Source organism: Alosa pseudoharengus, unplaced genomic scaffold (genome assembly GCF_046254945.1).
Source record: "Alosa pseudoharengus isolate Yale_2024_CS ecotype anadromous, Long Island Sound unplaced genomic scaffold, YU_APseudo_1.1 YU_APseudo_1.1_scf_16, whole genome shotgun sequence".
Classification (NCBI taxonomy): Eukaryota; Metazoa; Chordata; class Actinopteri; order Clupeiformes; family Clupeidae; genus Alosa; species Alosa pseudoharengus.
This window is the reverse complement of record NW_027468630.1, coordinates 360,001-372,500: the sequence shown is the minus strand read 5'-3', so window position 1 is coordinate 372,500 and position 12,500 is coordinate 360,001. Positions and strand designations below refer to the sequence as shown.

The 12,500-nt window shown below is 49.0% G+C and overlaps 1 protein-coding gene across 2 annotated transcripts in view; it reads right to left on the bottom strand.

The window, feature by feature from the left end:
* adamts18 (ADAM metallopeptidase with thrombospondin type 1 motif, 18) overlaps nucleotides 1-11,743 on the bottom strand; it is a 78,258-nt gene extending 66,515 nt beyond the window's left edge. The window contains exons 1-3 of one of the 2 annotated variants that reach the window (XM_076286645.1): nucleotides 11,630-11,743; nucleotides 11,464-11,542; nucleotides 10,468-10,787 (exon numbers count right to left, since the gene is read on the bottom strand). In XM_076286645.1, coding sequence (XP_076142760.1) covers nucleotides 10,468-10,787; nucleotides 11,464-11,542; nucleotides 11,630-11,743 — 513 coding nt within the window. The remainder of the gene's footprint in view (nucleotides 1-10,467; nucleotides 10,788-11,463; nucleotides 11,543-11,629) is intronic. The other variant, XM_076286646.1, reaches the window with a different exon arrangement.
* Nucleotides 11,744-12,500: the final 757 nt, after the last annotated feature.

The following is a 12,500-nucleotide window of genomic DNA, read 5'->3' as shown; positions in this document are numbered from 1 at the left end:
CGTAGCGCTATCAGCGTCATGGACAAACCGCACATTGCGAACGCTGTCAGACCCAAGTTTCTGTCGTATTTATCAATCGTTCAATCCTTAGTGTAAACTGCGCTTTTCTCTGCCTTTCTCCGCCCATAAACGCAATTTACGAACGTCCACAACTGAATGGCAGCGCCTACAAGCGCAGTTGAATGAAGTTAACTGATGACAACATTAAAAAGAATCAAACGTTTAGCGATCATGAAATAATACCATACATGATAAGATGTCAACAAGTAAGGAGATAATGAAGATCAGTAGTTCTACTCAAAATACTTGTGCACGTAGACTATGGTAGATTGGTCAAATCTAGCAAGTAGGAAAGTTTAAGTGAATTACGTGAAAGTGAAATTAAGACATTTGAAAGGCCAACGAGGGTTTATGTTGTTTTTGGGTAACACTTTATTTTGATGTGTCGCTGTTACAGTGTACCTACCTAATTAGGTACAGTGGTACAACCTGTGTAACATGTACTATCAGGTACTATCATTGTACTTGCATTATGTATTTGTGGGTACCTACATATAGTTGTTACATTGTAATACTGAGTGCTTTTACAAAACCTTGCCAATTTGCCTAAATTTTCATCAGAGGCAAAGAGCTGACCTGAGACCTGCTAGATGGGGTAAATCTGGTCATGATAGATTTAATATACAAACCATTCTTAGCTCCAGTCAAGGCCTCATTGTCTTCAGTCTACATGTAACAGCTGTGCTGCTACAACCTTGTTACTCTTTGATACAGTGGAATAAACCTATTAAGTGCACCAGTTAATTACTTACATGCACATATGACATGTATGTTGTGTCTTCGATGTCTTGGAACAGGTCTACTAATTCACTACATAGTACATATATCAACTGTGTTGGTACACATTTATTACTCTTTTGATACAGTGGAATAAACCCATTAAAATAAAGTGTACCAGTTAAGTACTCACATGTACATATTATATACATCCTGTCAATGATGTCATGCATCCTGTAATTGATGTGTTGAAATGTGTCTGCTGTTACACCACACAGTACATGTGAATTAGTAGACCTGTTCCAAGACATCGAAGACACAACATACATGTCATATGTACATGTAAGTAATTAACTGGTACACTTAATAGGTTTATTCCACTGTATCAAAGAGTAACAAGGTTGTAGCAGCACAGCTGTTACATGTAGACTGAAGACAATGAGGCCTTGACTGGAGCTAAGAATGGTTTGTATATTAAATCTATCATGACCAGATTTACCCCATCCAGCAGGTCTCAGGTCAGCTCTTTGCCTCTGATGAAAATTTAGGCAAATTGGCAAAGTTTTGTAAAAGCACTCAGTATTACAATGTAACAACTATATGTAGGTACCCACAAATACATAATGCAAGTACAATGATAGTACCTGATAGTACATGTTGTTACACAGGTTGTACCACTGTACCTAATTAGGTAGGTACACTGTAACAGCGACACATTAAAATAAAGTGTTACAAAACTGGTGCTCTAAATAGCGATTCTGTTGTCTTTGAAAGGTTCTCTTATTGACGCATTGAACTGCAATTTGGATTAACACCTGCTTTTAGAAGGCGGAGGTATTTAGGCGCAGAATAGACGTGCGCTTTTAGGAGCAGCCTTTGTACATACCGCGGAATACATAATTAGGCGCTCTTTACTCTTCCCCTCCCATCTTTTTACGCTAAACTCCCACTTTCCCCTGGATCCTCTGGCCCCCAGTGTCAACATCAGTGATATTTCAATCATATTTAGAGTCATTTAAAGTAATTATTGAAATCTCTTTCATTCTCAGTCTCTTTCAGCGGTAGAAAACGTACATCATCATGTAACTTGGATTACTGTCCAGCATTTCTGCCCTAAAGAGTTTCTCTTTACTAGTCAACAGTGACTAATCATATAGTTCTTTGGCCCAGTTGGACAGCTGACAGAGTCAGGTAAATATTTTACTCATTGATCATGTGGTACCTTTGCCAGCTCCAAGAGACGCCGCTTAAACACACGGCAGTAAACAGTGGCAAGGACCTGCCCTGTGAGACCAAGGGATTCCTCCAAGGGCATTTGCCAACTTCCCCTTTAAAAAAACAAAAAAAGGGCATCTACAGAAAGTCCAGAATTAGCGACAGCAAAGACCGCGGTGGTTAAGGAAACACGTTGATAATGACACCACATGGCCCCCCATCATCACCGTGATCTGATGGGCACACGCTGAGACACTGCCCCGCACTCCAGAATGGGACACGATGTCCATAAACACACGGCCACCGCACGATGTCCATAAACACACGGCCACCGCACGATGTCCATAAACACACGGCCACCGCACGATGTCCATAAACACACGGCCACCGCACGTTTCCAGCCATATGTGTGTCACTGTGGAAAAGAGGGAGTTGGAGACGCGGAGACGCAGAGAGGTGGGAAATGGAGAGAGAGAGGGAGCACAGTGGAGAGGTGGAGGGAGAGAGAGAGGGAGCAGTGGAGAGGTGGAGGGAGAGAGAGAGAGAGGGAGCACAGTGGAGAGGTGGAGGGAGAGAGAGAGAGAGCACAGTGGAGAGGTGGAGGGAGAGGGAGAGAGAGGGAGCACAGTGGAGAGGTGGAGGGAGAGGTGGAGGGAGAGAGAGAGAGCACAGTGGAGAGGTGGAGGGAGAGGGAGAGAGAGGGAGCACAGTGGAGAGGTAGAGGGAGAGAGAGAGAGAGAGCACAGTGGAGAGGTGGAGGGAGAGAGAGAGGGAGCACAGTGGAGAGGTGGAGGGAGAGGTGGAGGGAGAGAGAGAGAGCACAGTGGAGAGGTGGAGGGAGAGGGAGAGAGAGGGAGCACAGTGGAGAGGTAGAGGGAGAGAGAGAGAGAGATCACAGTGGAGAGGTGGAGGGAGAGAGAGAGGGAGCACAGTGGAGAGGTGGAGGGAGAGGGAGAGAGAGCACAGTGGAGAGGTGGAGAGGGAGAGAGAGAGAGAGGGAGCACAGTGGAGAGGTGGAGGGAGAGGGAGAGAGAGAGAGCACAGTGGAGAGGTGGAGGGAGAGGGAGAGAGAGAGAGAGCACAGTGGAGAGGTGGAGGGAGAGGGAGAGAGAGGGAGCACAGTGGAGAGGTGGAGGGAGAGGTGGAGGGAGAGAGAGAGAGAGCACAGTGGAGAGGTGGAGGGAGAGGGAGAGAGAGGGAGCACAGTGGAGAGGTGGAGGGAGAGGTGGAGGGAGAGAGAGAGAGAGCACAGTGGAGAGGTGGAGGGAGAGAGAGGGAGCACAGTGGAGAGGTAGAGGGAGAGAGAGAGAGAGAGCACAGTGGAGAGGTGGAGGGAGAGAGAGAGGGAGCACAGTGGAGAGGTGGAGGGAGAGGTGGAGGGAGAGAGAGAGAGAGCACAGTGGAGAGGTGGAGGGAGAGAGAGGGAGCACAGTGGAGAGGTAGAGGGAGAGAGAGAGAGAGAGCACAGTGGAGAGGTGGAGGGAGAGAGAGAGGGAGCACAGTGGAGAGGTGGAGGGAGAGGGAGAGAGAGCACAGTGGAGAGGTGGAGAGGGAGAGAGAGAGAGAGAGGGAGCACAGTGGAGAGGTGGAGGGAGAGGGAGAGAGAGAGAGCACAGTGGAGAGGTGGAGGGAGAGGGAGAGAGAGAGAGAGCACAGTGGAGAGGTGGAGGGAGAGGGAGAGAGAGGGAGCACAGTGGAGAGGTGGAGGGAGAGAGAGAGGGAGCACAGTGGAGAGGTGGAGGGAGAGAGAGAGGGAGCACAGTGCCAGGTGGAGGGAAAGCAAACCGCCGCTGTCGCTGTCGCTGCCCACGACTCAAACGAGCCTGGACAGAATGCAGGGGACTGCTAATGTCACCCTGACCTGCCTGTGGCACTGCGTTGCGGAGACTTGCGCTCTCTCTAACATGTTTGGCAAGTGGTGGCATATTTAGAGAGCGGTGGCGTCCTCTCCTCTTTGGCGCTGTTAAAACGAGGACACACTCTCGGGCCACGGCTTGGCAAGCCCAAGCAGGCAATAAAGACACCCCGAGATAGCTTGACCGTGTCATGGAAAGTAAACACATCTGAGCTTGGTGAGCAGAGCACGTGAGGGGGGATGCTCAGACTGAGGCCTTTACAGGCACTGCGAGCTGTGCTGCTCACTACTTATTTGTTTGTCACTGACGCTGAAGACATGTCCCTGTGTGACCCTGACTTAAGACTGAATAACTACACCACAACGGAGAGAAAGAGAGAGAACGGGAGAGACATCATTAAACCTCTCTCACACACACACACACACACACACACACACACACACACACACACACACACACACACACACACACACACACACACACACACACACACACCCAAAGCCCATGCCACATTTAATGTGTGAGCAATGGGAAAGGAAAGCTTGTAATGGGCCCAACTTGTCACTGCGGCTGTGACTGTGACAAACACTTCAGCATTTTGCCCATTTGTCTTGTGTTTCCCACAGCAAAAGGAAACCAGACAGAGAGTTGAGTTTATGTGTCTGAGAGAACAAGAGAGAGACAAAAAGAGATGGAGAGAGAGAGAGATGGAAAGAGATAAAAAGAGAGGGAGAGAGAGATGGAAAGAGAGAGGGAGCACAGTGGAGAGGTGGAGGGAGAGAGAGAGAGAGGGAGCACAGTGGAGAGGTGGAGGGAGAGAGAGAGGGAGCACAGTGGAGAGGTGGAGGGAGAGAGAGAGAGGGAGCACAGTGTAGAGGTGGAGGGAGAGCAAGCCTGGGCCTCCCCTCGTTTGTTGGCATCACCCGGCAGTTACTACATCACTGTCACCATGGAGACCACCAGGGAGTAGCCCTCAGCGACTCTCACAGTGCTAAAGTGGCACACTAGCCCCCATGAGTTATGAGTGTGTGTGTGTGTGTGTGTGTGTGTGTGTGTGTATGTGTGTGTGTGTGTGTGTGTGAGTGTGTGAGTGTGTGTGTGTGCGTGTGTGCGTGTATTGGAGGAGGGGGGTAAGAGCAAGGGGAACATGTGTAACTACACAAGAGGCCCAAACCAACTGCAGCAGTCTGGTTCCAATTTGTCTGTCTCCCTGCGGAGCTCCAACGAGGACAAGTACAAATGCCCGCCGTGCCACCTTTGGATCCCCCGACATGTCGTCTCTCCCTGTCTGCCCTCTCCTCCCTGGCTGCTGCCAGTCCCTGGGGGCTTCCCTCAGGCAATATGATGGGGTTTTAAGTGCTCTGGAGCTCTTGGGGTGTGGGGTTCGACGCAGGTGGTCAAGAGATGTTTGTCAAAGGGTGTCAGAGATCTCTGGGAAAGTAAAACCAGGCCAACAGGACGCTCAGATTACTGACCGGCTTATTGTTGACCGCGTCTGCAAGGAGTACAGTGACCTGACAGCAATACCGACAGAGCAGAACGGAGGAGTCTTTTGGGGGAAGAATCCTGTTGCCTCTGTCTTCATGTTCTTTTCCCCCAATTCAAACATCCTCATAATAAAACTCCATAAAACTCAGGCGGCAGAAATTCACAAGCAAATTGCCTCCCTCATCCAAGTCCAACAAACACTCCAAGACCGTGTAGAGTTACAGGACTGTCCTTCTCTGGCCTGCACGGAGCATTTAACCGTGTAGAGTTACAGGACTGTCCTTCTCTGGCCTGCACGGAGCGTTTAACCGTGTAGAGTTACAGGACTGTCCTGCTCTGGCCTGCACGGAGCGTTTAACCTTGTAGAGTTACAGGACTGTCCTTCTCTGGCCTGCACGGAGCGTTTAACCGTGTAGAGTTACAGGACTGTCCTGCTCTGGCCTGCACGGAGCGTTTAACCGTGTAGAGTTACAGGACTGTCCTTCTCTGGCCTGCACGGAGCGTTTAACCGTGTAGAGTTACAGGACTGTCCTGCTCTGGCCTGCACGGAGCGTTTAACCGTGTAGAGTTACAGGACTGTCCTTCTCTGGCCTCCACGGAGCGTTTAACCGTGTAGAGTTACAGGACTGTCCTTCTCTGGCCTGCACGGAGCGTTTAACCGTGTAGAGTTACAGGACTGTCCTTCTCTGGCCTGCACGGAGCGTTTAACCGTGTAGAGTTACAGGACTGTCCTTCTCTGGCCTCCACTGAGCGTTTAAGGCTCTGCTGTATGACTTGACACGGAGTTAACACAGACAAGCACCAGACGCCTGCTGACAGCTTCTCTCTCTGTCTCTCTACCTCCATCTCTTCCTTCCTCTCACACTCTTTGTCTTTCCTTCCTTCTTTCTCTCTGTCACACACTCCCTGTGTCATCCTCTCTCTTTCTCTCTCTCTCTCTCTCTCTCACTCTCCTCTCCGTCTGCTCGAGGCACTCATGGGCACCACCATCCACCTCCCCCAGGAGGGAATCCACACGTTAGCGAGTGTCGGCCACAACGGCCAGCCTGCGAGCGCTGAACAAACACAGCTGAGGGCCCGTCGGAAGCCTGTCCACACACACCTCTCCAACTCCAGTTCACACACTCCAGACACGCAGTCTAGCACCCACGGGTTACTGGGGGAGGCACGAGTGGTAGTGTGTGTGGAAAAGACCCGCTCTCTCCCCAAAATACTCCTTAAACACACACACACACACACACACACACACACACACACACACACACACACACACACACTGTCTAAAACAGAAAGAATACAAGATATCACTAAAGACGATTATCTCTAAACTGAACCTGAAGCATTTAGCTTTGGAAGTATGTAGCAATACTACAGACATGAGAGACATCCTTTCATAGAAACCAAACTGTTCCAATTTTGATGTTTCTAGCTTTTCTTTTCGAAAATATTATTTCAGCTACATTTTATTTCAGCTTAAGGGCATGTAAACTTTGCTACTGAGTATACAACTCCCACAAAGAAGCTAAGACTGAGAGGACGTTCAGAGAACAAACAGAATCAAGTGCATAACTGTGGCACAATGGCCAACTCTCAGTGGAGATGTCATGGTGGAGTCAGGCATGAGTGTGCATGCTCAGGCAAACTGTCCTGATTCATGACCATAAGAGTGCCAATCCACAAACCTGCAACTCCTAAACTCCACAACTCTGAAAGATCAGCCTACTGTGGCCCACTGAACTGTGTAGCTCATGACTACTAAGGAGGGAGGTTGGGTTCTCCTGTGCGGCATGCAATGAAGCCGCTCCAGCAGAATGGGCCGAGGTGTTTTATGGGGGAGGGCTGAATGACAATTGGCCATGGCCTGTTTCAGCTTGCATGGATGCTTGCTTGGTCCACTCAGGGAAGCTGAAAGAACAGGACGCAGGATGCAACTGTGCGGCATGGAAGGGTGACGTGGGGTGGGTCCAGAAGCCGTGATTTATCTCTTGACCACCTGGATAGATAGATACTTTATTGATCCCCAGGGGAAATTCAAGACACCTGCGCTAGATAGATACTTTATTGATCCCCAGGGGAAATTCAAGACACCTGCGCTCAAAGGCTCCGAGGACGACTCTGAACTTGTACCGAGGAACAAACACCGGGCATGGTCAACTCCAACAGCTCCAATAATGCGCTGGACAAGTACGAGCAAGGCTCCTGGACAAACAGAAAAAACTAGAAAGCCAGAGAGACAGCCGCCAAGCCCTGTCTTTTGCGTTCCAGCTGCAGCTTCTGCTGCCGAGCGTGTTCTGGCGCAGAGATCCGCACACATCTTTCTCCTTTTTAATTACTCTCTGAAAGCTGGAGTCAGCGAGGGCAAAAAAACACACACACACACACACACTTCTGAACAAGCTGCCTAAGGAAGACAGCATGGCCGTAATTAAATCACCATTTAAAATGATTCAGGATTTACGACTCAACCCCCCCCGCTGATTTAAAAGGACCATGGCCGCCTGTTCTTGATTTAACAACGCAATCCCTCCCCATCTGCTCCTCCGCAGTACCACCGAGCAGAAGATAAGCAGCAGCAAGTGGGCTATGAGGTCTGCGCTGTAAGCATGACTGAACTAGATCAGTGACAACAGACAGTGTGCGCATCCTCAAGGAGCTGCGGCTAGTGAGGGAGCACTCTAGGGCCCAGAGCACAGAGGCGAAGGAGACACACACACACACACACACACACACACACACACACACACACTCTCTCTGCACGGAAGCCCCTCCGGCCTCTGCAGGCACATGGGGAGCCTGAGGATCAGAGCGGATGATGGGCACTCATCTGTGCTTAATCCAAAGCTCTCCTCTACGACCAGCACAGAAGCAGAGAAGACAAGTAGGGGTTAAACTCCTGTGTGTGTGTGTGTGTGTGTGTGTGGGTGTGTGTGTGTGTTTATATGTGTGTGTTTATATGTGTGTGTGTGTGTGTGTGTGTGTGTGTGTGTGTGTTAAAGAGAGAGAGAGGGAGAGAGGGAGAGAGACAGTGTGTGTGTGTGTGTGTGTGTGTGTGTTTATATGTGTGTGTGTGTGTGTGTGTGTGTGTGTGTGTTAAAGAGAGAGAGAGGGAGAGAGGGAGAGAGACAGTGTGTGTGTGTGTGTGTGTGTGTGTTTATATGTGTGTGTGTGTGTGTGTGTGTGTGTGTGTGTGTGTGTGTGTGTGTGTGTGTGTGTTAAAGAGAGAGAGAGGGAGAGAGGGAGAGAGAGAGAGAGACAGAGTGTGTATGTGTGTATGTGTGTGTGTGTGTGTGTGTGTGTGAATGTGAGTATCTCTACCTGTGTGTGAGAGAGAAGTGTTCATGTGAGAAGAGAAAAGCAGTGATTGAACAAGACAAAGGAGTAGAAGCAGAGAAACCAGAGAGAAATCAAGACGGCGAAAAAACGACCCAAAGAGATACAGTTTACCACATTTCCATGTAAACTAACACTTAAAAAGTAGTTGTTTAAGTCGGCTGTACAAATTGTTTAATGCAGGCTGCCCCTGGAACAAAAACTCTACCAGTCTGAGTGCATAACAGACTGCACACCCAGTGAATCTCTCGTGGCCCTCAGGTCATCCTTGTGAAAAGGGGGAAAAGCGGGAGGAAACGCTGAGGAGGAAAGGAAAACCAAGAGAGGGGAGGGGACAGATCAAAGAGTCCCTTCCAGTCTATTCAGATGCAATTGCCGCTGAATCACATTGTGTTGTCAGAGAGGGCTCTTTAAAAGAATGGCTCTCCTCTGCTTTATTAGGGTGAGGCTACCACTAATGAAAGGGACAATACAAAGATTAGCGCTGCCAGCCAAGCGACGGAGGCTGCGCTCAGGCTTTTAATTGCTACTAACATGAGGGGACTGTGGAGCAGGGCAAACAAGGAACAAAAGAGTGCAGAGTGCAGAGAAACAGAGGAGGAGGAGGAGGAGGAGGCGGTTTGGTGAGATAAAGGTATGGAGCTTTATGGCACAGCCACATCCGGGGTGGGACATGTGGTCCCCCTGACACAGTTCAAAAGAAGAGAAAGAGAGAGACTGTCTTTGAAAGAGGGAGAGAAAGAGAGAAAGGAAGAGAAAGATAGAGACTGTCTGTGAAAGAGGGAGAGAGAGAGAAAGGAAGAGAAAGAGAGAGACTGTCTGTGAAAGAGGGAGAGAGAGAGAGAGAGAGAAAGGAAGAGAAAGATAGAGACTGTCTGTGAAAGAGGGAGAGAGAGAGAGAAAGAAAGAGAAAGAGAGAGACTGTCTGTGAAAGAGGGAGAGAGAGAGAGAAAGGAAGAGAAATATAGACTGTCTGTGAAAGAGGGAGACAGAGAGAGAAAGGAAGAGAAAGAGAGAGACTGTCTGTGAAAGAGGGAGAGAGAGAGAGAAAGGAAGAGAAAGGAAGAGAAAGGAAGAGAAAGAGAGAGACTGACCATATGCCTGTGCCTCTCTCTCTCACTCTTTATTTCTCTCTCTCTCACTCTGTTTCCTCCTCTCTCTCTCTATTGTTTATCTCTCTCTCTCTATTGTTTCTCCCTCTCTCTCTGTCTCACCCTCTGTCTCTCTCTTTCTCTCTCTCTCTCTGGCTTTGCCTCTCCCTCTCTTCTACAAATTCTTATGTCAAGACTGTGTCATGAAAACATTCTTTAGGTGACTGTTTCTGAATCAGTTTGGTTGCAGATGGCACCACTGGGGCTCCTCCTAACTCTTGATTAACAGCAGAATAATGTGAGTATGAGAGTCTGTTGAAGTTTTTCTCTCTGCCTGTCACATTAGTCATCCCCTCCCTCTGTTGTCCCCCTGGACCTCCACCTGACCTTGCTGGTCATTTATTCATTGAGGACAAGCGGCTGCTGAGCGTCGCACCTATTGCCGATCCATCAAACATGCTAAAGAGGACTTGCGGCGCTGTCTGGCCCACTTAGGGGAGTGATGCATTGGTCATCTTTAGGCACATCTGCCTAATTACAACACTAAGTGATAACCCCACTGCCCACCCCAGCAACACCTATCTTATTACGGGCTGATGTCAGTGTAGACATATTGTGAGGGCCTAGGGAGTCAAACAGTGTGTGTGTGTGTGTGTGTGTGTGTGTGTGTGTGTGTGTGTGTGTGTGAGGGAGTGGGAGGGGCGACTCACCAGTCCTGTGCAGGTAGATATAGCTGCCGAAGACTCCATTTGGTTGCGTATAATCCCTTGATAGAGGCATCCGTGAATGGCAGGGTCAGGCGTCTCCGTGGTGATGCCCTTTGACCCCAGCGTCTGCACACTGAAGCCGGGGGACAGCACGGCCGACGGCGTCAGCTCCAGGTGCCAGTCCTGGCCGAACGCAGACATACGGTAGTGCACGGGGCCCGGCGTCTCCGCAACAGACCGGCGGCTGCGGCCGTGCCTGGTCATGTCATGAGAGACGTAGCTGCCCAGGGAGTCCACCTCCACCGGACTCACAAAGAAATAATCTGCACAGTAGGGAACACACAAAGATGCTGTCAACCCACTGAAATATTTATTCTGACTCTTTTTGGGACATGAGCCAAAAAGTTGGGTTGGCAGAGGAAAAATATGTGTTGGCTACCTTTGTTCTTTGGCAGAAAACACACAACAATATATAACATCCTGTGTGCTTCGGAATTGTAAAGTGGATTACAGTGTGAAGAGGATGGTTGGGGAACAACGACCAAATCACTTGGATCAAAGAAAACAGAGTGGCACATAGTAGGACTCGCTCCAAGTGAGAAATCTATCTATGAATGCACACATGCGCACGCACACACACAAACACAATTACGTACAATATAAGAGCAAAATAGACCTGTCGGAGGAGGGACGTCACTAGGATTATGGGCGGGGGCATACTTTGACACCTGGTGGTCGGCAGCAGTCTACAACTGATTCACTTAACATCTGTGAGACAACTTCAAAGTCTGCACCTCTCCGTACGAGTACCTTGGGGAACTGCGGATGTATCACATTCAAGCTGCAGTTAAATACCTTACGCAGCTTTCCCCAGGCAGGTCAATGTAATGTTGCAGACCAGTGACGCAAGTAAGCGCAATTAAGTCCCTCGTCAACTAGTTATTACACTAGGTAGGTAGTCCTGTAAATGTCTAAAAACAGCAATACAAGGGGACTTACCGCGATTCAGCCCGCTAGAGTCACCGGCAAATGTGCCTGAAACCAGGTTCAAGGAATGACAGCAACATATATGTAGGGTCTGCAAAATCAAACAAGTAGAATTACACGCTTGACAGAATTGATATGACTACTTAAGTTTGCAATTGAAAATGTGTAGGTCACCTGCCTTGATTATATTTCCAAACCACAGGGTGCTCAACGGCTTCACTGATGTGCGGCTAACAAGTGGCACTGGTAAAGTCCATAACAGAAGAAAAAGGCAATCCATGTTGACAAGCATGTACCTCTCCTGTTACCTCCTCAGAAATCGTAATAGCAACAATCCGTGGCAATGCATAATGAAGTTGTCAAACATTGCCAACTGCCCTTATTATGGCTTTTTCCCCTGTTCGGTTCTCAGGTTATTTCCAGTGGATCCATTTATGGGCGCTTGCAGAGTCAAAGCATTCTCCCGTGAGTTGCTTAAACAGGTAGCCTATACCACTCTCCTTCGCTCTCTCTCTGTCTCTCTCTCCCTCTCCTCTCCTCTCTCTACATGCGCACTAGAGTGCTGACTGTGCTCCAGCACAGTTCAGTGGCTGTGACAGTCGGCTCGTGCTCAGGCGGCTCAGCAGTGACACCGAAGCAGGGTGGGGGGTTGCTCCTCAACCAATCCGTGCAGAGAACAGCGACTGTATGGGGTGCAACTGGGCATTCTACTTTCAGACCGCGTCTATCTGCAGCGATGGTGCGCGAGTTCAACGGGTTCCCTCCGCGGCATGTTGAACTACCTACGCCTTGCCTAGTTAAGACTTCAAAGACAGGATAGTTAGTTGCAATTTTAAAAGGTTACTATTTACGAGCTTATGTGTAGAGATTGCAAGATTGACAGCGGAAAATATATAGTCTGTAGTGCAGAGTAGCCCGCAGTGTCGTGTGCACTGTGCAGTATTGACTTGTATTTAATTGTGTGATGTAGTCCTGAGCCTATTTGATGCGTTGTACTCTACAGTTTTCCACTGCATCATCCCCTTAAAGCACTTGAATGTTAATTGTGT